At 56.1% G+C, this 25743-nt stretch overlaps 1 protein-coding gene across 2 annotated transcripts in view; it reads left to right on the forward strand.

The window, feature by feature from the left end:
• The window catches only part of CACNA2D2 (calcium voltage-gated channel auxiliary subunit alpha2delta 2), a 140891-nt gene that overhangs the window by 55161 nt on the left and 59987 nt on the right, over positions 1–25743 (forward strand). For both annotated transcript variants that reach the window (XM_023231425.2, XM_023231424.1), the window contains exon 3: positions 14017–14133. In XM_023231425.2, the coding sequence (XP_023087193.1) occupies positions 14017–14133 (117 nt within the window). The remainder of the gene's footprint in view (positions 1–14016; positions 14134–25743) is intronic.

Genomic DNA, 25743 nt, shown 5'->3' on the forward strand with positions numbered 1-25743 from the left:
ACCAGAGCCAGGTTGAAGATATGACTGGTCTGACTCTTATTAGCCTGTTCTGGGGCCTAAAAAGGAGGGCTTCCTGCTTAGACCTCGGTGGGGCACTTAGAAGAGCAGACCTGATCCCTTATCCACTCAGGGTGCAGCATGGCAGGGACCTTGGTTGGATTCTGGAGGAGCTCAGAGTTCCCCAGGCTCCATGGTAACTGGGGCAGGGAGAGGCCTGGGATGTGGAGTTCTGGGCAAGCAGGCAGGGAGGGGGCTCATGTATGCTCAAAGACACTGGAGGAGCAATGAGTGAGCAGGACCAACCCAGGCCACTTGCCCCAGTCATGCCCTGCAGGCCCCAGGGGAGGACTGAGTGAGCCTTTGTTGAGGGGTCTCCCAGCAGGTCCAGGGGCATGGGAGGGACGTGGGGCAGGGAGGAACCTAGCTCCCAGTTTTCTCCCTGCTAAGGAGGAAGTAGAGCTGCTTTACATAATCAGGGCAATTTGTTTCGCTCTTGTCCTCCTGGCGTCATTGCCCTCACCGCCTCCTTGCTCAGGGAGCCCTTGACAGAGCTAGAAGCGCAGGCCTCCCTCCTCCTTGCTGGAGGTTGCTGACAGATGATGTGGAAGCCCAGGGCACCATCGTCTCCAAGACCCCATGGGCACCTGGCCACGAGAAGGGGGCAGTGGGGGAGGCAAGGTCAAACTGCAGGTGGGGATCCAGTCCTCCAGCGTGCAGCCTCCAGACGACCCTACAGTTTCTCAGAATTCACACAGGCAGTGAGTTCCTGGTGAGGGTCAGGGTCAGAGCTGCCCCTGCCTGCTAGTGGATCACCTCCCCAGGCAGCTCTCCTCGCCAGCCTTCCTTCCCCTCCACCTTTGCATGCTGCTCCCCTGCCGGGAAGGTACACAATCCCTTTTGGCCCATCCAGCTACACCTTTCCCTGTAATGTCTTCTCTGACCTTCCTAGCACAGAAGGAGGTGAGAAGCTGGAGCCTGGGTCATCCTGGCTCTTTACTCCTGCTTACCCTGCCCACTTGGGCCTCAGTTTACGCACCTGTAGCCTAGGGTCCTAGGATGCCAACCTTACAAACACAGATGGTTTCCTACAAGTAGAAGCACCTCCTTGAAGTCCACCTACCCCCTGGGCCCAGCTCAGAACTGTCCTTGGCTCTCCCTCCCCCTGCAATCCCTCTGGGCAAACAGGCTGGGTGAATGAGCCCTTGGGGTCTGGTGTACAGCACCAGTCTAATGAATCAGGGGCTTGTTATCCTGAAGGGGCTGGCTTCCTGGGAGGGTTCACCCAACTGTCTGAGAAACAGCTCTTGATGGACATTCAAAACAGGATGGGGTTTGTGAACCCGAGACTCACCTGACACCGCTGACTTTCATAGCCCTGGGGCAGATGGCCCAATGGACGTGGCTGAGGGGGTAGTCAGAGTGGCTTCCTAAAGGAGGGGTCGGGGGCAGGGTTGGGCCTGAGGAGGAGTTAACAGGATCCCACAGGCTGGAGACCAGCTGCTAGGGAGATGGAGGCAGAGTCTGAAACAGGGTCTGTGTTCATGCACGTGGTAAGTCCATGTAGTCATTGAATCCCAGCTCTGCCAATTACTCTCTGTGCCTCAATTGCCTCATCTGTAAAATAAGGACAACTGGGGCTTGTGAGAATTGAATGCAATGGATGGCTGGTGTGGAGGCTCACTTTGATCTGCCAGTAATGGCGGCTAATCCCGTTATAATTGTCACCCAACCCCGCAGCCCCCAAACCTGGCAACAAGGAGGTGGCACACCTGGAGTCGGGGCCCAGGCACAGCGTCTGCCTCCCCTGAGTGTAGCACACTTAACTTAGAAGTTCATGGCTGTTCAGGCTAAGGGCCCTCATGGTGTTTGCCAGTGTGGCCAGGCCATCAGTCCTGTTTGCACAGTTTGTTTGCATGGCAAACACTGTGCACGGATGCAGGAAGGTAAATGCTGGCCTCTGTTGCTACTGGAGTTTTGCATATACCGAGAGAGAACCTGGAGCTGGAGGTGCCAGGGATTGTCCCCCTTCCCCCCAAGTGAAATAAGGGGGAACTGAGGTACGGAAGGGCCAGAGCCTGCTCAGGAGCACCCCTATGGACTGGGTCCAGAGGTCACTGACCCCAGCTCTGGGAAAGCTTTAGGTGGTAACCCCACCCCTGCATTTTTCAGGTCCAAAGTGGGAGCTTTCTTGTGAGAGCCCAGGAGAGGCTGTAAGTGATGGGAGAGGCTGAGTTCCCTTGGGTGTGTGTCCCCAGAGTGCATGTGTTTTCAGAGCATGCATGTCCCTAATGTGCGCCTGTCCTCAGCATATCTTCAGTCTATACAAAGCCTTCGTGTCTTGGTCCTGTTTGTTTGTTTATTTAGCTTCCGACTTGTTCTACAGAAGATTTAAGGACACTTACAAGGATACATAAAATTTAAGAAGAGCCTATAATTTGGAAGTAGGAGAAAAAGGAAAAATTAGAGGAGGGAGTAAGATGGCGTCAGGAGGTGCTGACAGAGGAGGTAAATGAGATGGCCCAGGCCTGGTGTGACCCCTTGCACACTTGCACATTCACAATGACTCTGTTGCCTACTGCCTTATTGGTGCCTTGTGGTCAGCTGCATCAAGAACTCAGAAGGGGGAGCCTAGCTGGGCTCTCCTCGGACCCTGGTTCAGAGGCCACTGTGGGTCAGGCCATGCCCTTGCCCCAACCAGGTCCAGCACCCATGCTGTTAGGAGCCCCTCCAATGGTGTGTTCAGCAGGATTTAGGGCCATGACCTTGAGGTAGTCCCAACCATCTGAGACAGCAAAGTTCAACTGCTTAAAACATTTCAGATGGCCACAGACCACTTTTTGAGGTGTGAATGGACACCCACAGAACCTCACGCAAGCCTGGGGCTGCCATATATCCAGTGACAGTGGACAGGCCCATCTAGGCTCTGGTGCCTTTTTCTATGAGCCTAAGTGTGAGATTTTAGCAAGATCTGCAAGGGGTTTCCTGAGTCCTGGGTGTGAATATGGTGAGGTCAGTGCATGTGACCTGATATGCAAGGTCAAGTGCACGTGCCTGCAGCTGCATTTGTGCACTGGTACAGGACAGGTCCCTGAGATCACCTTGCCCCAGAAGAGGCCCTTGATACCATGAGAGGCCATGGGCTCATCTTCTGGGCTTACCTTCATCTCTTTACGCTTATCTCCACACCTGCCATGCTAAGATCTCATGTTTTCACAAGAGCAGCCAGCCCGAGGGCCTCAGCAGCACCTCTTATTGTGATCGGGGCTGTCATTGGTGCTGTCATTATGTGGTGACATCTTTAGCAAGTCTCAGCAGCACAGGACAGAATTCCAGCCTGTGAGGCCAGGAAAGTTGGTCCCTGCAGGACAGAGTGGATCAGGGAAGGTGCTCAGGGCCTTGGGGGCAACCCTGGAAGGCAGTCCCATGAAAAGCCACCAGCACCCCACACTTGACCTTCCATCTTTGAAGAATGCCAGGATGGCCTAGCTGAGGTAGCTCAGGTCTCTGCAGACTGTGAGGGTGAAGGCTCAAGCCAAACCACGAGGCTGCTTAAGGGCAGAGCGAAAATTCAGACCCATGGCTTTTGGCCATTTTTGGCTGTGGGTGCAAGAGACTGGGAAGTCTCATCTCTGGGCAGATTCTGACCCTCCTCATATGTAAGATGTCCACCTCTGTGTCCTCATCTGTAAGATGAAAGATGAAAAGCCAGCCAGCTGCTGACCACCTCCTGGGTGCCCTTGTTACAGTAATCTCCACCCCCAGGGCCTGACTGGTGGCTTTGGGACAAGGTCAGTTTCTGGCCACTCTGGAGTCCTTGGGGGACCTGCCCAGCCCCTGAAGAAGGTTACTTACCTGACCTGTCAGGGCTGTGAGGGGTGGATGGAGGTGATGCAGAGAAAGCAGATTTTGCCCTTTGCTCCCTGGCCTCAGTTCCATCTCATGAGGCACTTACAGGGTGAATTTTTTTTTTTTTTTTTTTTTAAGATGGAGTCTCGCTTTGTCGCCCAGGCTGAAGTGCAGTGGCGCAATCTCGACACACTGCAAGCTCCACCTCTCTTACGGGGTGAATTTCTACCAGCTCTGGGCTACAAGGACTCTGGGCCACAGTAACTGTTTCATCTCCGATGAGAGCTCTATGGCCCATTGAAACCCACTGGAGGCCGGGTGCGGTGGCTCAAGCCTGTAATCCCAGCACTTTGGGAGGCCGAGATGGGCGGATCACAAGGTCAGGAGATCGAGACCATCCTGGCTAACACGGTGAAATCCCGTCTCTACTAAAAAATACAAAAAACTAGCCGGGCGAGGTGGCGGGCGCCTGTAGTCCCAGCTACTTGGGAGGCTGAGGCAGGAGAATGGCATAAACCCGGGAGGCGGAGCTTGCAGTGAGCTGAGATCCGGCCACTGCACTCCAGCCTGGGTGACAGAGTGAGACTCCGTCTCAAAAAAAAAAAAAAAAAAAAGAAACCCACTGGAGCTGAGACATGATTGGGAGTCCCCTCTGGCCCACCAAGGGTCCACTGGAGCCTCTGCCCAACCTGGCTTCCAGAGCCCTTCACTCCCACCCTCCCTGAGTCCTGAGAGGTGAGTAAGGGGGGCTTTAACCCATTTTACATATCCGAAGATGGAGGCATGAGAGTGAAGGGGCTGAAGACGCCAGATGGCAAGGCAGCGGCCCGACTCTGGGTCTGTCTACTTGTGCTGTTGTAGGGTAGAGGGGGCCGTTTGTCCTGCTGCGAGGGCAGGGTCCTTGTCCAACGCCAAGGTGGGCCAGGGCTGCTGGAGGTGATGAACGGACTGAAGGGCAGGCCAGGCTTGTCTGCGGGCCAGAGAACTGAGCAGCAGTGGGACCCTGGAACAGATGGCTGGGGTCTCAGAAGCCCAGTGCCATAGGCACCTCCACTCACTGCCTGTACTCTGCAGCCAGTTTCTCTGTTTCCCAGAGCTGTCAAATGACGAGGACTCCATGGGTTATGCGCTGAGCCCTGTCTGGCCACACAGAGGACCTGTCATCACTATCCCCATCCTTCTGCAGTTAAGAGGCTGAGGAGTTGTGATGAAAGGAAGGCAGGGCCAACTGGGTGGGGAGGCAGCGGGAGAGAGCAGAGCCAGGGTGGGTGGCAAGGGGGCCCAGACGCCGACACAAACAATCTGCTTCCCATAAACATGGGCGCCCACACCAGCCGGCCGCCACCCGGCGACTTCTGTGAGTTGGGAAAGTGCGGGTATGTTTACTCGCACTCCCCCGTGCCAGCTGGTATGCTGGGCACAGCTTCCCTCCCAGCTGCCTCGACAGCCGGCGGCTCCCAACTCAGGGAGGGGGAGCAAACAGGGGCCCCTGGTTCTTGCCTGCAGTTTGGTTCACCTTGGGCTCAAATTCCCCACCCGATGCTATTCCAGGCCACAGTGAGAGGATGGGGTCCCCGAGAGTCTCCATGGCTGGTGTCCATGTGGCTGTGCTGTGCCAGAGTTGTCTCCCCTGCTCTCCAGCCCATCTGAGTAGACAAAGGCCTGGAGGCTGGAACTGTCCAGGGACACTTGTCTTGAGTTCAGGCAACAGATGCCCTTCCAGTGGGGTCCATGCCCTCCTCCCCTCGACCCCAGCTGCTTTCTCAGTAGTTGCTTCTCTCTGAGGTTTGGTCAGTGCTCCAATATTTCAGCACACCCAGAACCAATGGATGCCAATTGCAGGTGGGTAAGGTTGTAGGGAACCAGTGCCTCATGGACCCTGGGATGTGTGGGTCTCCATGCCTCAGATTCTCTGCTCTGTGAATTCTGTGAATACCTTGTCTGAGCGCCACTCAGCAGGAGGTCATGCATCATCCCAGGAGGTCAGGGCAGATTCGTGGCTGTGAAGGTGTCTCCGTGGTATTGCACCACCCACCCCAAGGCCTGAGTCAAGCATCTCAGATCAAGGAGTGATGGGAGCTCAGAGGCAGGGGCTCAGGGAAGCTGCTTGGGGAGAGTGCTTCTTGGGCAGGCACTCAGCAGCCCATGCTAGAGCATTAACTTGTGACTTTGGAGATAACATCATGGATGGCTCTGGTCCTGCAGCATTTGTTCTGAGGTACACAGGAGTGTACCTCATGCTGGCATAGGCAGGCAAGGACACTGGAGTGTGCCCTCTCTCTAGTCCCCATGCCCAGGGCCATCTGGGATTGTCACATCTGTAGTAGGGAGACCTCATTTGATTCTTTCTCACTCCCAACCTGTCCCCAGAGCATCCCCGTAACCACAAAGGGAGCCAGAACTTAGGGAAGATAAAGTCACAGACTGCAAGCTTCACATAGGCACACGGCCATAGGAATGCTGTTATCTAACGATGGCAGCCTGGAATCCAGCCACAGTGCTGGCTAATGATTGGTGAATCCCTTCTCAGCATTCCTGACAGCTGGGCTGGAATAGTCCCTGTGGCGGGGGGCTCACTACTTATCCAGGTGTTGCTTTCAGGCTTTGGGAGCCCTAAGTGTGAGAAAGTTCCTCCTGCTTCAGAGCTGGAATCTGCAACCCTGTTCACAGAAGCCATCAGGAACCTTGGAGAAAAGACCTCTCATTTTAGAGCTGGGTGGATATCATTTCCCTCTAGGACTGTTCTCCCCTGAGATATGGGCCTTAACACTGGAGGCCTCACTCAAGTCAGGCCTGGTGTAAATGGATAATCAGGATTGCCACAGTTTTTAAGTCAGTTTGGAAATTCGCATATGTTTCAGAGGAGCAAAGGGCTACACCCAGGAATGGGCCATGCCTAGTGTCTCTGGTGGGTGGCACCTTGCCTGGGGGCACGTTCAGGGCAGGCCTCACAGGCAGGCTCTGCACAGGGGCAAGCACAGGGAGGTTGGCACAGACTGGCCCTTGCTTGGCTGGGAGGATTTGGTTTATTGTTTTGTGTTGGGTTTTGTGTCTTTTGAAAAACAAGAGATTGAGCCTTTTTATGACATGGATTTTACAGCGTAACGAGGCAGCGTAATTTCCCATTCTCAGCGGCAAGTGCACTTTTTACACTAATTGCATAATTAGACATAATGTACTAATTGCGGTAATGGATGACAGTCAACTAAACTTTAACTTTAAAAACAGGGAGGCGTTGTTGGGGGTGGTGGTGGTGGGGGCTTCAGGCCCCTGTGAGTTTTGTGAAGGGAATCCTCCTGGTGAAAGCTCCTAGAAGTTGCCTCTTGAGGATGAGGGACCACAGCCACCGGGCCTTTCTTACCTTGTGGTCAGTCACATATCCCTCCTTCCTGGAGGATCCCCCTGTCCCTACCCCCTGGGTATCTGCTCCCCTTGCCCTCACACCCTGTCTCCCCAGCTTCTGTTCCTCAACAAGTCCCTCTGCAGCCACTGAGCAGTCCCTTATCCCTGCTTCTCCCAACCTTTGCACCTGGCGCTACTGCTGCCATGCGTCCCTTGCCCCATCCACCCACAAAAACCCCTGCCCAGCCTTTCAGACTGGTCAGATGTCCTCTCCCCTGGAAAGCCCTCCTCAGGCTTTTTCTTGCCCCCTACCACCCCGGAGCAGACTAGCCCCACTCCCAAGTGTCTCCTGCACACCTCCCTCTGCCACCACCTGTCTGGGCATCTGTCCCCTCTGGATAGAGAGTCCCAGGAGGGCAGGGATGAGGTCTGTTCCATCTCTGCTGTTCCAGTGGGGATGTAAGGAGGTGGGGGTAGGGGAGGATAGTGTATGAATGGGCCGCCCACCCAGGAGACCAGGCCAGGCACCCTCCTCCCTGCTCCCACACTGCTGTGTGACTTCCACGGTAGCCTGTGCAGGCCGATTGTAATGGCCTGATTCTGTGTCTGTGATGCCATCTAGAGAGAGTGTTCATCCCAGGTATTCTCTACTAGATATGAAGGGGAATTATTAATGGGACAACCAACATCACAGTGTACAAAACCTGTGTGTGACAGGACACCATATACAGCTGACCGTGGGGCCACCCCACCTGGGATGGTGGCAGTGTGGCATGGCCACTTAGGAACCTAACATGGCAGTTGGCAAATGTCAGCAGCTGATGAAGCATGTAACTGAGTGGCACACAACCCCCCTGCCTGGGCACCGATAGTGTGCCCTGAGGGCGCCAGGGGCCCCTTGCCCTACTGTAAGCCCTGTGCCAGGCTGGTGAGGGACAGGCCTCAACCCCCACCTGGGGAGCTGTCAGTCACACACCCAGTCTCGTGGCTGGTGTGTCCCCAGAGCAGCTGGATTAGGGTTTTTGTGCACCTACCCTGGGGCAGCCCCTCAGTCCCATCAAGAACTAGGCTACAGGGGGAGCCCTGAGGGGTGCAGCCTGTCCTGGATCTGTCCCAGGTGCTGTCAGTGGTAGAGGGTTCCCAGCTGCCTGGCTACCCCATCAACCCTCCAGTCTTCAAGGTGGATTTGCAGTTATGTCAATACCCTGTATTTTTTCACGGAGGCAGAAGGCCAGGTTAGCAACCTAGAAGGGGTGGGTGAGGCGGGGGGCCCGGACCTGGGTCTGCCCTGACGGGCTAAGGTCCTTGAACTGGTCACTACCTGTCCCCAACTCCCCTACCTCCTTCTTGGCCCATCTCAGGCTTCCTAAGCCACCACAAACCCTCAGCCACCCACCCAACATCCCTGACATGAGTGTAGCCCAGTCTGGCAGCTGACCCCGACCTCCAACTGCAGACCCTGTGGCCTGTTGAGGTGGTTTCCTCCCCAGGGCTTGTTCATTTGGGTCGGGCCTCAGGAGGCTTCGCCCACTATCTTTCGTCCACTGGCTGCCCTCCCCACAGGGGCCTAATGGGCAGTTAAGACTCTGACCTGGCTGCTCCCTGTGGTGAAACATGGTGAGGGGGGTGTGGAGCGCCAGTCTCCCTGGAGTCATGCCTCAGGGCTTAGGCCAGGGGTGCTGGAGCACCTGGCAAAGCCCCAAGGTGAGCTGGGTCTTTGAGGAGACAGCCAGCAGCAGGGCCAAGCCTGCGTCAAATCTTTCTTGTTCCATTTTCTTTCTGATTTAATTTTCCAGAGATTAGGGCTGTTGGCCTTCACTGCGGAGAGGAGCCTTGCGTGCGAGTGCCTGTTTTGACTCCCAGGGTTGGGTGGGTGCTTAGTCGATTGGGCTGGCCCTGCCAGTCTTCCCCTCATTCCCCTCTAGCATGGCCCTTGCACCTTCCAAGGGCCACAGTCTTTCAGCGTCTGCCTGCATCCGCCCCAAACCCTTGAGGCCTGTGCCTGAAGTTCATCCCTGTGCCTCTTTTCCCATGGTCTTGCCTTCAAGTTTAGGGATAAAGGCAGGGAACAGAACTATACAAAGAGTATGACCTAAAGCAAGGGCTTTGGATTTGACCCAGTTCAAACCCCAGTTTCGCATGTGCCTTAACCTCTCTGGCCTTCAGTGTCCTCCCTGCCACATAGAGATGATCAGAATGAACCCTCCTCACGGGTTGTAGGAGATCAGTGAGGTCACGTGTGTAAAGCACCTGCCCCCCTCCTCACGGGTTGTAGGAGACCAGTGAGGTCACGTGTGTAAAGCACCTGCCCCAGAGCAGCCAGAGCTAACACTCGGGGCAAACAGGGCTGTTCCTGCAGCCCCCTTGGCCCTTCCTCCTTGCTTTTCCCCACTCTCCTTTCTCCTCTCCTCTCTCCTTTTCCTCTCCCCTTCCAGCTTCCCCCTTGCCCTAGGCAGGTTTGGTGGTAGCTCCAGTCTGGGGTCCCCTGCTGCTGACTTTCTGAGACTTTGCAAAATACCTTCTGATTGGGGCCTGTCCAGGTCACTTGTCCTAAGGCCTTTAGTTTCCTGTGGTGGCTGTCTATGTTCCAGACACGTTGGGGCTGGTAGCTGGACTCCCATCTCCCAGGCAGGACTGTTAGGAGCTGTGGGAACGAGGCTGGCTCCCTTTGCCCCTGCCAGCATGCAGGCTTCCTGTCCAAGGTCACCATTCCTGCAAGGGTCCTCCAGACTTGCCTCCCACTTATGCAAAGTCATGGGGGAAGCAGGAGGCTGGGCGGAGGGTTCGGGGCTTCTAAGGAGGCATCAGCCCCCACGAGCCCTGTGAAGCCCTAGGCCGGAGAGCTAGCCAGACTTGCCTTGATGCCTAACTAAAGAACTGCTAGAGCTGAGAGAGGGTTGGGGCTGGAGCCAGCCCTGGGGGAGGGGAGAGGTGGAGGGGCAGGTCTCCATCACTGGTGGGATAGAAGTGCCCTCAAGGGAGGAGGATGCCAGCTGAGCCATGGTTATCAGTACATGGAACAGGGTGGGGAACCAAGGATTCCTGGGAACAAGGGGCTCCAAACAGACTCCTGAATTGTCCCTTGGGACATCAGCCACCCCTATTCTCCCTGTTCGTCAGTCCTCTCCCGCATCTCCACCTGGCTCTAGCCTGCCACCCTGTCCCACCAGCATCCTGGCACTCTCTGTGGGTTAAAGCTGCTGCCTCTCCCTCCCTATCACTGCTGGCACAGAGCTGGGGCACCCTGGGATCGGCTGGGCCCTGTCGTGCTCCTCAGTCCAGCAGAGGTGGGGCTATGCCAGCTGTGCTGCTGTGGGAGCAGTTGGCTTTTTCTAATTAATTCTCTGGGCCAAGGACATCAGTGGGCATTGCCATCCTGCTGTGGTGGTTGAAGCCCTGCATCCGGTGTACCCTGACCTTTCTGCCACTTCCCAGCTGGCCCGAGGAGCCAGGGCTAGAGGCTGGGGCTGGAGTGGGGCTAGCCCTGGGCAAAGTCTGTGCACTGGAGTTGCCCTGGGCTCTTCTGGGCTCCTGCTGGGCCTGCAGGTGGAAAACACCTCCCTGGACCACATCAATGTAGAGATGACCTTTCTCCCAGGGTGGGACCATCTGCTGGGCTGTGTCATTTAGATCTCCTGGGGATTTGGAGCTCAGCTCAGGGCCCACCCTAGAAGATAGGGACAATTGGGGCAAGTTCAGGGGAATGTTGAGAGGAGGGCTATGGCACTAGGGGCTATCATTCGAGGACTGTTGCACCTCAAGGGCTCATTTGGGATTGGGGAGCAGGCTTGGCTGGCAGTGTGACCAGCCCCTGCACTTCTGGGATTCTGCTTTCGTCTGACCAGAAACCCCTTCCAGCCCATTTCCCTGGCCTTGCCCTAGAGAGGATTTAGATAGCAGGGCAAGGTGGAGGGGATGCAGAGACAGTGTGAGTCAAGGTATAGCTGTGGGAACGGGCCTGGGCTGGAGATCCAGAAGCCTGCAGTCACATGATAGGTCAGTGGGCTTGATGGGCCCCAGGTGGTGGCACCAGGGCTGGCAGAAAGATGCTGTGGTGGGTCCTCCGGTAGAAATAGAACAGGAAGAAAGCACAGTGGATGCATCCCTGGGCCCTGAGGGCTCTTGCAGCTGCAGGCAAAAGGTGAGGAATCAGACTTGGGCCCAGCTGGCCCCAGAGCTCTGCTTTTGGACACAGAATCCAGCATATGGATTTGCCAAGTGTCCACAGCACACAGACATGGTGCTTGGGAGAGAGAGAAGGAAGCTGGCCATGGCTGTGCCCTATTAGTGGCGTCCCAGTGTCTGGGTTCCACCGTTATCACCTCTGGGGCCGAGGCTGAGGTGTTGGAGACAAGAACAGGGTGGCTCCAGTGTGGGAGACTGCCCAGGCCAATCTGGGAGAAGGGGGTGGGGCTAGAGGTGGGCAGACCCTAGGAGACTGAGGCTACCAGTTCAGGAATGCAGCCGATGGCTTTGGACAGCCCCAAGTGTACAGATCTAGCAGGGAGAGAATGGGGGCAGGGAGGGACTATGATTCCATCTGCAGAATTCTGGTGATCCCAAACAATAGCAGTAACAACAGCACAGGCTGCTCAAGGCATGGGTTTGCTGTCCCCAGCCCATGAGGTGGGGACTACTGTTCTCTCATTTAATAGATTAGTCATGGAGGTTCAGAGATGAGTGACTTTTGGTAGAGACTCGGCTTCCAAGGCCTCATGTCACCTGTTGGTGCCCTGAGGTGTGGGCCTGCCACCTAGAGACCCGCTCACTCTGCAGCCCCCGATCCCCAGCACAGTCACCATGCCAGGCTGCAAGGGGCACCCTGGAGCCCAAGAGGAGGGACTCCTGGACTTTCCCAGGAGAACCACATGGTCCTGCCTCAGATCCTGGGGCTGTACACAGCCGTGGACAGCCAGACTGTTGTCTGCACCTGGGAATGACCTTGACAGAGTCTGAGGTATGAACTTCATTACAGGCCAGGAGAAGCCGGGCAGCGGTGCCCCCTGCTGGTGCTAGTGGGTCACGGCGCCACTCTCCAGAGGCATCAGTGGATGTGACTGAGACCATGGCCACATACACCCCAGAGTGATCTGTCAAGGATGGCTGAAAGCTGATGGGGTATCTGGCTTTGCCACTCAATCGCCTGGCCTTGTCCTCTCCTGTTTCTGTGCCTCAGTTTCCCCAACAGTAAGATGCTAGGCTCTAGGTTTCCTGCCTTTCCTCAGTGATCCCTAGGGTCCAACCCCTCCTTACCCTCTGTCTCTATCACTGTCTGCCTCTGTGAATCTCTGTCCTGAGGCAGGGCCCAAGGGCCCAGGGAACATCCTGGCCTGGCACTCACTCGGGGCCTGTCTCTTTCCTGGCCATGTGGCCAGGCCTCAAGTCTCACCCCCTGATTGCCACTGCTCTGCGGGAAGGAGCGACTTCACCACAAATTATTTTGTTCTAAAAGAAGGACAAAAAGAAAAGAGAAGCCGGGAGGGATGGGGGTGGCGGGAGGAGGAGAAGATTGCCTGAGCCGGCTTTGTGCGTTGCTTTAACCCCTGGACTGCCAGGCACTGGGTAGTGGCAGGGCAGGGGCTCCGGCAGCACCCAACCCCCTCCACCCCGTCCCCCTGTCAGATGACAAGGTCTTATCTCCCTGCCTTCTCGCTGTCACTCTACCGACCTTATCTCTCACTGCTTGTCTGTCTTTCATCGGCTGCCTCTCCCCCCTCCTTATCTCCCCTCATCACCTCCTCTCTGTCTCTCCACATCCCTCCACTTCTGCTCAGCCTTGTGGCACGGCTCAGTCACAGCAGCCTATTCTGTGACCTCTGGTGGTGAAGGAGCCTGTGCTTGGGGCACAGACTTCCTTGGGTCACCTGAATGAACACATGGACCCAGTCAGGCTTGGAGACATATGCCGTGGTATATGATGCATACAAATGCACACACACACACGCACACACACACACCCAAGACCCAGCCGTGAACAAAGACACTTGCAGAAATCTGCTCCTAAGACTCACAAGCCCCTGGGGGGTTAGAGATTCTAACCCCACCCCAGCCCCAACATACAGGCACGTGCACACAAATGGATATGTTGAGCCATCTCTCTCTCTGTCTCTCTCTTTCACACACACACACACACACACCCCATCAGATTTACACTGCCACATGTGCCTGCGCACCGACCCACCCCCATTGGAGGAAGGCTGGGCAGATTCAACCTGCCCCTTCCTCCCTGGTCCCCATTCCCCATGTTCTGTGCCCTGAATGACAGAGGAGCCTGTAGGATTACCCAGAGCTCCTGTTAGTTTCTGTAAGAGCCCTGGGGCAGCACCCTCAAAAAGAGGTCCAGACGCCTGAGCAGTGCGGAGCCGTGGCTGTGTGTGCACATGCATGGATGTGAGCATATTCTTGTTGGGATGGGGTGTGTACTGTGTGCTTATTGACTCCATCTCTCCTCAACCTCCTGCCTCCTCTTCAGCTCACCCTTCCCCTCTGCTATTCAGTTACCTTGAGCTAGTCGGAGGGGCTGCTCATGACCTTGAAAGGGGGGGTCCTGAGGCCCAGAGAAGGCCGTGACAACCCCATCCCACCAACCACAAAGACCAACCTAAACTGGGCTCTCATCCCAGATGCAAGCTACAGAGCCCCTGGCCTTGCCCTGCCTTCAAGTCTGTGGGGGCACTGGCCTTCCATGCCCTCTCTCGGAGGCCAAAGACAGGGTCTGGGTGCGGGTGAGGACTGTGCTGAGGTGAGCTGTGCAGAGGGGTATGCAGGGGCCATGGCATGGGGACATGGGACCACCTGGTCTCACCCCTGGCTTCTGCTTCCTTCCAGATTTACAAGGACAACCGGAACCTGTTCGAGGTACAGGAGAATGAGCCTCAGAAGTTGGTGGAGAAGGTGGCAGGGGACATTGAGAGCCTGCTGGACAGGAAGGTGCAGGCCCTGAAGGTAGGTGTGTGTGTTGGGGGGGGGGGGGGGGGGGGCGCTGAGGGAGGGCCAGGTGGAGAGGTCCTGCACCATGAGGGCAGTGTCCTGAGCCTTCATCACATGGCCCTGCTGAGTTCAGCTGGGCCAGCATCAGCAGGGCTGTGCCCACGTGGAATGTGGGCAGCCGCGGCAGGAACAGGATGATATTTTCTGGAGTAGCCGCATGAGAGGTGGTGACTTGGAGTCTTGGGGCTCTGTGTGAGCCTGAGGCTGGGACTGGGGCAGGCCCTACCCCTCCCTCCTTCCGGGCCTGGGGTTTTCCCATTCTTCTGGGTCCCCAGGTTTGTTTATGGGTGGTTCCCTGGATGGGCTCCTGGTCAGGATAGTGACCTGCTGCTAGTGGAGTCTGCCCCTGAGGTAGGCTGCAGGCTCTCTTGGAGGGAGTGTCAAGGGGCTCTGCAAGCCCCACAGAGAAGGCCACGTAAGGATGGGGGCTGCTCTGCCCATGGCTTTGAATGTTTCTCTGCTCCTTCATCTGGGCCCCTATATTCAGAGAGGTTGTGCCTGTCAGCCTCAGGCCACTGTAGTTCTGAGGGGTAACAGTAACGTGCTGGGCTGCCATGACAAAGCAGGCGGACCCCTGGCAATCAACCCATCCGAGGGAGAGTAGGTGGGATGGGGCTTTTCAGCTGCCAAGTGACCAGGGAAGGTCATATGTAAATGAGTGAGAGGCATCCAAGCTTCCCCCAGATCAGAGGCATACCTGCAGTTGCTCCAGCCTGTGTCAAAGACAAACTAATCCAATAAAAAGGAATGAAGCTGGGCATGGTGATGCACACCTGTAGTCTCAGCTACTCAGGAGGCTGAGGCTTGAGCCCAGGAAATCGAGGCTGCAGTGGGCCATGATCGTGCCGCTGCATTCCAGCGTGGGCAATAGAGTAAAAACCTCATCTCTTTAAAAGCGAAAAAAAAAAAAGGAATGAAGTCTCCTGATGCTTGCTACAATATGGATGAACCCAAAAACATTATGCTAAGTGAAAGAAGTCAGTTACAAAAGACCACATATTGTGTGATCCTATTTCTATGAAATGTCCAGAATAAGCAAATCCATAGAAATGGAAAGTAGATGCATGGGTGCCTGGGAAGGGAAGGGATAGGGAAGGCCTGCTAATGGGTACAGGGTTTCTTTTTCGGAGTGATGAAAATATTCCAAAATTAGATTGTGGCGATGGTTGCACAACTCTGAATATACTAAAAGCCACTGAATTGTATACTTTATTTGGGTGGATTTGCGGTGTATAAATTGTTTCTCAATAAAGCAGTTTTTTTTAAATGAGCAAGTCTACACAAGCTGTGCCCAGGCTCAGGCCAGGGTTCTGGCTGGGTTAAGTCGGGGTGGCCACCCCAGCCCACACCCAGTCCCCAAGAGAGAACCAGAATTTCCTTCTCCAGGAGTTTGGGCCCTACTGTCCCCCATGGGATCCCCTGGCTGTCCCTATGTGACCTGGGGCCATGGAATAGGTGGAGGCTGCTTCTTGGGGCCAGATTCCCAGAGAAGGTGGACTCTGAGGACCTCCCACCCAGAGGACCCAGAGCAGGGCCCCACCCAACCTTCAGGATCTCCTGGTCATGAGTGTGGGAAGACAGCGGGGAGCAGGCAGAGCCACACCTTCTGCAGGGATAGCAGCCCATTACTCTCGCCTCTCTCAGCCAGTGCATCGCTCCCCACCTTCTTGCCTTTCTGAACTGGGTGGGCCTGGATGCCCTTCTCCTGCCTTTCCCTTGTTCTCCGACTCTGTCTCTGCCCCACTTCCTTCCAGACCCTTCATTTGCACACTACTTCCCAGCTTTGCTGCCCCTGTCCAGTTTACAAATGTGGGCACCCAGCCCCAAACTTGTGTTGGAACTGTCTGATAAATGTGGGAAGGGGCAGCCCTCAGGCCTTTCAGTCTACCACTCACCCAGGCCATGGGACAGCAGGGATGCTGAGTGGTGGCAGAGACAGACGCCTGACCCACCCTCCATGCATGGAGCCCAGGACCCAGCTTCCTGCCTAGCCCTTTGGGAATCACAGGGCTGGGGTCTCTTTCCAAGCCACTTTCCCCACCCCTAAAGGAACAGTCAACTCCGATAGCTTAGCAGGAGCAGCTGAAGGCCTGAGGTCCTGGTCCCAACCCTCTCCCTGCATCGCCCCCTTGCTGGACTCTGCCATATGAGGCAGACAGGTGTCTCTCCCTTCCACTGCACCTGCAGCCCAGCCATGGCCTGAGATAGCCAGCACTAAACAGAAATTCTTTTCTTTTCTTTTTCTTTTCTTTTTTTTTTTTTTTTTTTTTTTTTTGAGACGGACTCTCACTCTGTCACCCAGGCTGGAGTGTAGTGGCGCAATCTTGGCTCACTGCAACCTCCATCTCCTGGGTTCAAGCGATTCTTGTGGCTTAGCCTCCCAAGTAGCTGGGTTTATAGGCGCCCGCCACCATGCCCATGTCGACAGGGTTTCACTATGTTGGCAGGATGGTCTCAAACTCCTGATCTCAGGTAATCCACCTGCCTTGGCCTCCCAAAGTTCTGGGATTACAGGCATGAGCCACTGCATCTGACCCAGAAATTATTTTTTATGAGAAATGATGGGGAAAGGCATGCACTGACCAGACAGACACTCACCACGCGCTGAGTCTGTCATGCATCATTCTCACAGCAACCCGGAGAAGGAAGCCCTGGCTACCCCCGCTTCACAGAGGGGGACACTAGGACTCAGAGGTGCCATGCATCAGGCCAGGATATGGCAGAGCCAAGATTTGAACTCAGGTCTCCCTGACTCTGAGCCAGCGCCTTGACTCCCCACATTATTCCTGAGGCGTGCACTGAGCCCACAGCCCATGGCCTCCCAGCATTCCTGGGCAGTGAACTCCTCCTGCTGCAGCACCCCCGGCTCCAGACACACGAGATGTTCCTGCCCATATCCTCAGAGGAAGGGGAGGATCTCCCTTCCTGCTGCTTGGTCCTAATTGTTGAAGATGAGCTTTGGTCTTAATTATGTTTTAAATGTGCTTTTAATCAAGTTGTGGTCCCTTTCTCCTTTTTCATATTGGTTTGCAGCCTGAGTATATATGAAGGGAGGGCTGTTGGGGGACTGGACCCCCCACCCCCCACTACGTTGTTCCTCTCTCCCTGTAATCCAATTTAAATCCTTTGCTCTGGTCTGGAATTCTAATTGGGGGCTTGCAAAGAGGGAGCTGAGCAACACAGGACGGAAGTTCATTGTCTCATCTAATCAGGGACAATCAGATGTTTGTAACGAGTTTCTCCAAGCTGCAAAGGGTGGTTGCTGGGGCCAAGAGTCAGGAGGGAGCAGGCCAGATCAGGGGCCTTGCAACGCAAGCAACCAGCATCCCCAAGTCCGGGAAACAGGCTGGGCCCTCAGCTTCAGAAACACGGAGGGGTACCTGTCTTGGAATTTTGACTACCTAGGGAGATGGGGGCCTCTGAACTAGGGCCCACTCTCTCAGAGTCTTGAGTCCCAGGAGGAACAGGGAGGTGCCTAAGTTCTTATAGCAGACTTGGACCCAAATCAGAACTCTTCTGCCCTCCCAGCTGGGCCCTGGCCTATGGCCTGGCTCTCAGGAAGACCACCCCCTCATCATTACATTCCTCCTTCATCTATTCACCAACATCCGCCGCTGGCTACTGTGTACCACTCCCTGTTCAGGCGCTGGGGGTGCAGTGATGAAGGACAGGCCCTGTTTCTGTCCTCATGGAACTGTCAGTCCAGTCCTGTCCCAGGCCTTAGTTTCTCCTCCTATGAAACCAGGACATGAGTACCCTCCCTGCCCAGCACTTCTGGTTTCACAACTCCAGGGGTGTCACTTATAAAGACCACAGTGTGGACAATCCCTTGAAGGTTGTGCCCCTGCAGCACCATCCTGTGCTGTGTGGCTCGGAGGAGAGGCCATGGGGGAAGGGAAGGCCCTGCCCAGGATTAGGTGAGGGGTGACCCCAGTGGGAGAGATTCCAGTCTCCTCTCAGGGACACAGCCAAGGGTATCGAGGCTCAGCGGGCTTGGTTCTTAGAGAAAGGGAAGCCCAAGGCTAGGACAGCAAGGCCAGAGCAGGTTCCGGAAGGACATCAATGTGGTGGCTGGAAACCTGCTTTCCAGGAGGCCCTTTTGCCTCCTTCCTCAAACCAGGGACGGTGGGAGGCCCCGCTGGGAATCTAGCACCTGGAGACCCCAGCCCCAGGCTTAAGCCCAGAATCCCTCCTAACATGCCCATGCCTCCCATCCTCCCCCTCAGGTCCCTCCCATTGTCCTAAGAGTCAAAGCTTTGCCTTCGTGCAGCATTTCTGAACCCTGGTTGCACATTGGAATTGTCGGAGGAGCTTCTAAAATCATGGCACCCAGCCCCTGCCTCAGATCAAGCACATCAGATTCTTGGGGGGGCCGGGGGCTCGGGGGCAGGGCATCAGAATGTTTTAATGTGCCACAGGTGATTCTGTGTAGATTCAGAGTTCAGGACTTTTCCCAAAAAAATGGTTGAAATCTTTCCTTCCCAGAATGACTGGCCTCTGAGTGCCCGCCAGGTGCCAGACCTGAAGTGAGCCTGCATGCTCTGTATTGCTCTGAATCCTCACACAGGTTGCTGGGTTGCTCTCTTCTCTCTATTTCACATTGAGGAAACTAAGCTTCAGGGAACTTAAGCCACTTGCTCCAGGTCTCACAGCAAAACCAGGGTTTATTTATTTATTTAGGAGACAGTCTTGTTCTGTCACCCAGGCTAGAGCGCAGTGGTGGGATCTCAGCTCACTTCAACCTCTGCCTCCAAAGTTCAAGCAAGTCTCATACCTCAGCCTCCCAAGTAGCTGGGATTACAGGTGCGTGTCACCATGCCCAGCTATTTTTTTGTATTTTAGTAGAGCTGGGGTTTCATTATGTTGCCCAGGCTGGCCTCGAACTCCTGAGCTCAGGCAACCTGCACGCCTTGGCCTCCCAAAGTGCTAGGATTATAGGTGTGAGCCATGGCACCTGGCCAAAACCAGGGTTTAAATCCAGATAGTTGGGCTCCAGACCCCACATACGGCTCCCCAGCCACTGCCCTCCTCTCTGCTACCATTAGTGGCCATGTGGTGTTTGCTGTCCGGAGCGGGACAGGGTCGAGGGAACAGGAGATGGGGCACTGGTTTCCTCTGACAGGGGCTTGCTCTCTGATGACCTAGTGACCTTGGGCAAGTCCCTGCCCCCTCAGTTTCTTCCTTGGGCAGTGAAGACAAGACACTGAGCACCCCTCCCACACCCCCATGAGGCTCACATGGATGGGAAGGGGTGGCGTGCAGTTCTGGCCTGGGTTCTAGGGGCTCCAGCAGGCATTGTTCCCACCATCGGTGGCCTCTCTGGGGAATGAGCACCATTTAAAGAGTAAAATTAAAAACCCTTCTGCACACAGCCGCCCTGCTTTTGCTGCTAATGGCCACTTAACCCAATTAAAGTGATGCATTGTTGGCAGTGTGGCTGGGTCTGTTCAGGAACTGGGCTCTGGGCTGGGCATTCAGAGGGGCAGGAGGTGCGAGCCAGGGAGGGAGCCAGGGACTGTGGGGCAGCAGACTGCTCCCTTTGTCAGGAAGGAGACCATTCTGCGCAGCTCCCACCTCCTTTCTAAAGCCTTATCTAAAGCAGGGCGTCAGCCTCAGCACTGCTGACACCTTGAGCCACATCCTGCTTTGTGATGGGTCTGCCCTGTGCACTGTGGGATGTTTAGCAGTACCCTTGCCCTCTACCCACTAGATGCCAGCAATATACCACTCTTCTAGTAGTCACGACCAAAAATAATTTTAAGTATCGCCGAATGTGGTCTGGGGGCAAACTTGCCCCAGTTGAGAACCACTGGCCTAACAGGACAGAAATGCAGCCATGGGAGCCACAGCAGGGAGATACTGGGGGCCTTGGAGAGGTGCAGGCGGAAAGACTAGCAGGAGAAAGATCCCTTCAGTCCAGAGAGGTCACAGGAAGGCTGCCTGGAGGAGGCAGCAAGATGTGGGGGAAAGTTTGGCACTGAGACAGCTGGAGGGCAGTTCAGCCGGGTCCACTGGTGCATTCACTGACGAGAGTGAGACAAACAGGTTGGCCCCCGGAGGACCAGGCCATGGGTGTCGCCTACTGCCAAGGCCTGGCCTGGAACAGAACACGAGTTCTGCAAACTCGTGAACATTTGTAGAACAGATGCCAGGGCTGTGGCTCTGGGTTATGGCTGGGGCTCAGCCTCTGGGCTCTGACTCCACACTAGGGAAGCTCTAAAAGGTGCAGTAATGGTGGAGGGACAGGCAGGAAATCCTGTGGCATTGGCTGCCTCCGCCCACCCTTCTCTGGGCAATTAAAAGGTGTTTATGTGGGGCTGGCGATGGCTTCTGCCTCCCCTCCATTATGAACATTAAGAGATCTTGACCCTTCCACTCTCCTGCTCTTGAAAGGAGCCGCAGACACGTGGAGCCAATTAGGCGCACGCGTGGGCGCCAAGCGCCCAAGCAGCCTTTTCTCCCTGATTGCAGCGTTTACAGCTGATTATTCTCCCCTCACCCAAACAGTGCCGCTGCTTCCTGGCAAGGTGCCGCCCACAGGAGCCAGCTGGGGGTCCCCAGGGATGGGGGAAGCATTGGGGATTGGGCATCTGTTGGACACCCATTGTGTGGGCACCCTTGGGGCCCTCCGCCTACAGAGGGAGGCAGCCAGAGAGCTGGCTGGCAAGGAGATAAGGAAGGGACTTGGTGGTGAATGCTAGGAGAGACCAGGGAGCATGTGGTGGCAGAGTGACCACCAAGGAATGGGCATCAGAGAGGGCTCCTTGGACGAGGTGGCCTGGATGTGTGCAGAAGGGACAGTAAACCCAAGGGTCCCTGGGGTCAGCATGAGCCTTGGGCAAAGACACTACCCCCAACAGCTGGACATGAGTGTGGGGACGGCCTCCCCTGCCTGCATCTCTGTCTGGCGGTCTAGAATTCCAAGACCCCTTGGAGGCCTCCAGCTGGGAGCTGGTCTCCCTGGGAAGGTCAAGGGAGACAGTGCAGGTGGGACATGGCTGGGGCATGGCCAAAGGTCCTCAGGAGAAATAGTCATTCTCTTGTCTTCACCCACCCACCTGAGCTAGTGGTGGTCAGACAAGGGCCTGGCCCAGCCTGCCAGGCCTTGGGAAAGGTTGGCTTGTGGATTTGGGGCTGAGCTTCTCTGGCTCCTGAGACTGCTCCTGTGGAGCAGGCCCGTCTCCTGGGACCTCCTCCAAGATGCGGGGACCTCAGGAGGGGTCAGAAGCTCTGTGATCATTCCTGACTAGCACCTGCTAGTCAAAGGAAGGGTCTACGGGGGCTGATGTGCATCACCCCAAGGCCCACAGGGCCTGATGGGTCAACTCCAGACACCTGTACCCAGCCACCAAATTCTCCCTAGTGGCTGAAGGTCAGAGGAAGGGATTGACTGCAGGCATGTGTCAGGCCCAGAAGCTCAACACCCTGGGTGTCGTGACTGGTGTCACCCCACCACCTGTGGGGACACCTTGGCTGAGATGCCCCAGGCCCAGCTCTCACTGCAAGAGCCTCTCCTGCCCTATGGCCTTGCTTTTGATGCCAGGTGCCTCCCCTGGGAGTGCCATGCAGCCTCCCTGTCTTTCACTTGCTCACTCAGTCATTCAGCAAACCTCTGCTGCCCCCAGCCTGGCCCTAGGCCAGGTGTGATTCCAATGTCTACTTGCTGTGGGGCAGAATGCCCGTTTTACAAATGAGAGAACAGAGTCTGAGACTAGATGTCAACCCTGGTCACTGTCTGGGTGAGGCAAGGTCTCAGTACCCCTTGCTTACCCTGGCTCCTGAGCCTGTGTACCTGCCCCTCCCAGAGCTCCCAGGGATTGGGAGGAAGCAGAGTGGTGCTGGCTGGGGCAAAGGGAAAGGCCAGGGGCAGGAAGGGAAGGTGAGAATGCCGGGTGGAGGGCAGAGCATGAGCAAGGGCCTAGAGGCAGGACCTCGACTTGGGGGTTGCTGGGGAGCAGCTGGAGAGGATGGCTAGGAGATGGCTCCAAGTGCAGGCTGGGAGCTGTTGCCCCAAGTTTCCTTTTTAATACCCTTGTACCTCACCTCCAGAGGAGAAGAATCCAGGACAGGGAGATGGGAGTCCATTGAATGGAGAAAATGAACCCCAAGGGAGGGAGATATATGTGTCTCCACTCCCCAGCGAAGGCCTGTGTAGAGGGAGGATCCCCTGATGGTGCCCTCTTCTCTGGGGGTCCCAGCTGGTGAAGGGAGCAGATGCAAGGAGGCGGAGGGAAAGGGCCTGCAGGTGCCACAGGGACAAATCAGCCTAATTTAGGATCAGAAAAGTAAGAATTTTAATTGAGTTTTAATAGTGTCTGGCTCTTTGTTCTGAAATCCTCATGTGCAAGGCTGGGGGAGGGTAGGTGCATGTGAGGAAGGGCAAGCCGGTGGCCAGGCTAATCCCTGCCCTGGGGCCCAGACTTCAAGGAGACGGGCAACAGGCTGTGGGGTCCCAATGTGCAGAGCAGCTAACATGGGACAGGCAAGTCTAAGAAGACAGCCTGGAGGAGGTAGCATTTGAGCTGAGCCTTGGAAGGCAGGTGGAATTTCCAAAGGTAGAAGAAAGGAAGAAGGAAGGCATCTCAGTAGAGTTCCCAGCCTGGGCACTGGCCTAGCAGTGAGAGTGAGCCGAACTGAGTCTGAATCCGCTGAGATGGGAGTACTGGGGGCTGGGAGGGGAGCCTGGAAGGTTCGGCCTGTGCATCAGTTTCCACTGCAGGAGAGAGGGTGCGTGGGGGTGACAGGCAGGGCACAGGGCTCTCCACCTGACTTCTGGGGTGGTAGCTGCATATCCACATATGGAAGCTTGGTCTCGTGGAAGCATGGCCCTGGGAGCGGCCAGTCACTTCTCTGGCCCCACTTTCTGTGCCCTAAAATACATAGTGAGCAATGCCTCTCTGTGGCAGTGGGTACCTATGGGAGAAGGAAGCTGAGGCTCACAGAGGCGCTGCTGGGGAAGGCATAGTGCTGCAGACCCAGGGTAGGGGGCATAGGGTGGCAAGAAGGCCCTTGGGACCCTCCTAGACCCTCAGCTGTCTTCCCCAAGCTAACACCTGAGGTTTCACCGGCCCCAGGTGCCGTGGTGACCCGGGCAGGGGCACCTGAGGTTTTCCTGGAGGAGACTCCACCTTGACCCTGGTTCCTCCTGTCCTGGGATACTAGGTGCCTCAGATTCCCTTGCTTCAGCTTCTGTTTACTGAGCACTGGCCCTTACTGTGTGCTGGCACGATAGTAGGTTACCAGGTACGGGGACAGCATGAATAGACCTGCTGGGCCCCTCCCTTGAGGAGTGCAGTCTGCTGAAGATGGCAGTGATGTGATGCATGCCACAAAGGGTGGAGCCATGGGGCAAGCCCATGGGGATACTTGACCAGGCCCAGGGGACCTGGGGGGAGGGAGGATTTAGCTAGGCAAGGGAGAATCAGGGAGCAAGAGGGCCCAAGGTCCTGAGGTGGAGAGCGCATGTATGTGTATTGGGATGCGTGCATGCAGTGGCGGAGGGTCTTGCCCACTGGCAGGCTCCACGGAGCACATGTGCAGATGCAGTGTGAGGCTGGTCTCCCTGGGGTACACGGGGCTCCCTGGGGTCTAGGTGAGACCCCATCCAGAGACCACATCCCACACAGTCCAGACCTTGCACTGCCCTAAAAAAGAACCTGTGGCCAAGGGTCCTTAGGCAGGTGCAGCATGGCACGGGGTGCCCATGACTGGAACCAGAGCATAGAAGGTGGCCAAGAATCAAATCCCTCACACGTCCTGTGCTGCAGCCCCTCACACTTGAGCAGCACTGAGCCCTTGGCAAACCTCACACTCTGTGGGCCTCAGTTTCCCTACCAGTACAATTGAAACAAGTGTGGCTGCACAGATCTGTCATCAGAGTTTATGCCCAGGCTTTGGTGACAGCAGTCCAAGGAGGGATGCTTCTGGGGGTAGCACGTGGGACGGGCCCCACGGACAGACAGATCTGTCCTCCTTTAGCTCCGCCCCGTGTGTAGAACAATCCTGGGCTGCAGGGCCTCCTGCCAGCCTTCCCCTCTCTGAGGGCCTCATCAAGGGCCCTGTCCCCAGCTCTCACCTCTGAGGGCCAGAGTATCCAGCTGCTCGAAGATTCCTGCCTCCTGGCACAGGCCTGGGGCCCCTTGTTTGAGAGGCTGGTCACGGTTGTCGGGCCCTTTGTTGCAGCCTCCTGTGTTTGCCCACTCTGTGCCTCGACAAATGGGAGTTGCAGCATGTTTGCTGTGTCAACACCAGCTGGAGCCCAGTTATGGCGATCAGCTAGGGCAAGACGCCCCATCCTTCAGCCTCCTGGGTGCCTAGGGTCCAGCCCCTCCCTGGGCAGGGTTGGTGGACAAGTGGGCAACTCTCCATTCTCAGTTCACATATTCATCCCACAGGACTGCTAAGTGCAGGCTGGGCAGGCATCTGAAACCAGCAGGGGCAGCCCTAGGCAATGGGGTGGGACTTAGAAAAGGTCAGCAGGGCACGCAGTCTCCACCGGGCACAGCAGTCATGAAGCCTTTGAAGATTCATTGTGGGGCCTCCCAGCCTTCTATTCACGATCCCTCTGAGCAGCCCTGGTTCTCTCCTCCCCTGTGTCCCTAGTCATCAGGTCTGGCAGCCTCTGAGGAGAGGAGCCTTAGGTGGTCAAGCAGATGGACAGATGAACAGACAGACAGACCTTGAGACAGGGTCAGGGCAGGGGATGGGAGAGGGCTTGAGGAGACCAGGAACCAGGCAAGCTGAGATCCATCCATGAGCTGCGTAGGCATGGGCCAGGGGTCAAGGAGCCATAGCCCTGGGGAGGGCAGAAATGAGCAGCTTTGGTTAGTGACTGGCACTGAGGGGCAGCTGTCAGAGACAGACGGGAGAACAGGGGACCAGAAAGGGAAAGCAGCTTACCCTGGATCTGGGGGGAGCCCAGGTTCTTTCACTCAGCCAAAGCTGCTCCACCACTTAGGGACCAGGTCTGTTGCCACATAGGAGAGCTGGGCCAACTAAATCCTGTTTACTTCTGAAATAAGATCCCCCAGCCTCTTCATAAGTAGGGTTTCCAGAAATGAGTCTGTGAGGGTGACTCGGCTTCCAGGGCAGCGTGGACCAGGCAACTGGATGAAGAGGGAGACGTGCCAGGCGAGATCGCAGCTACAGCACTGACCCATCAGCCTTGTGACCTTTGCCAGTGATTTCCTTTTTCTCCTCAGTTTCCCCATCTGTAGATGGGCAGTAAGAGTCCTCCTGGTGGGACTGCCGGTGGGGTCTTCTGAGTGGAGGTGTAGCCAGAGTGTAGATCGCCTGTGCCGTGTGATTATCGCCATTGAAAGAAGGGGCCTCGTCGGGCGCGGTGGCTCAAGCCTGTAATCCCAGCACTTTGGGAGGCCGAGGCGGGCGGATCACGAGGTCAGGAGATCAAGACCATCCTGGCTAACATGGTGAAACCCCGTCTCTACTAAAAATACAAAAAACTAGCCGGGCGTGGTGGCGGGCGCCTGTAGTCCCAGCTACTCGGAGGCTGAGGCAGGAGAATGGCGTGAACCCAGGAGGCGGAGCTTGCAGTGAGCTGAGATC

Source organism: Piliocolobus tephrosceles, chromosome 2, assembly GCF_002776525.5.
Source record: "Piliocolobus tephrosceles isolate RC106 chromosome 2, ASM277652v3, whole genome shotgun sequence".
Classification (NCBI taxonomy): Eukaryota; Metazoa; Chordata; class Mammalia; order Primates; family Cercopithecidae; genus Piliocolobus; species Piliocolobus tephrosceles.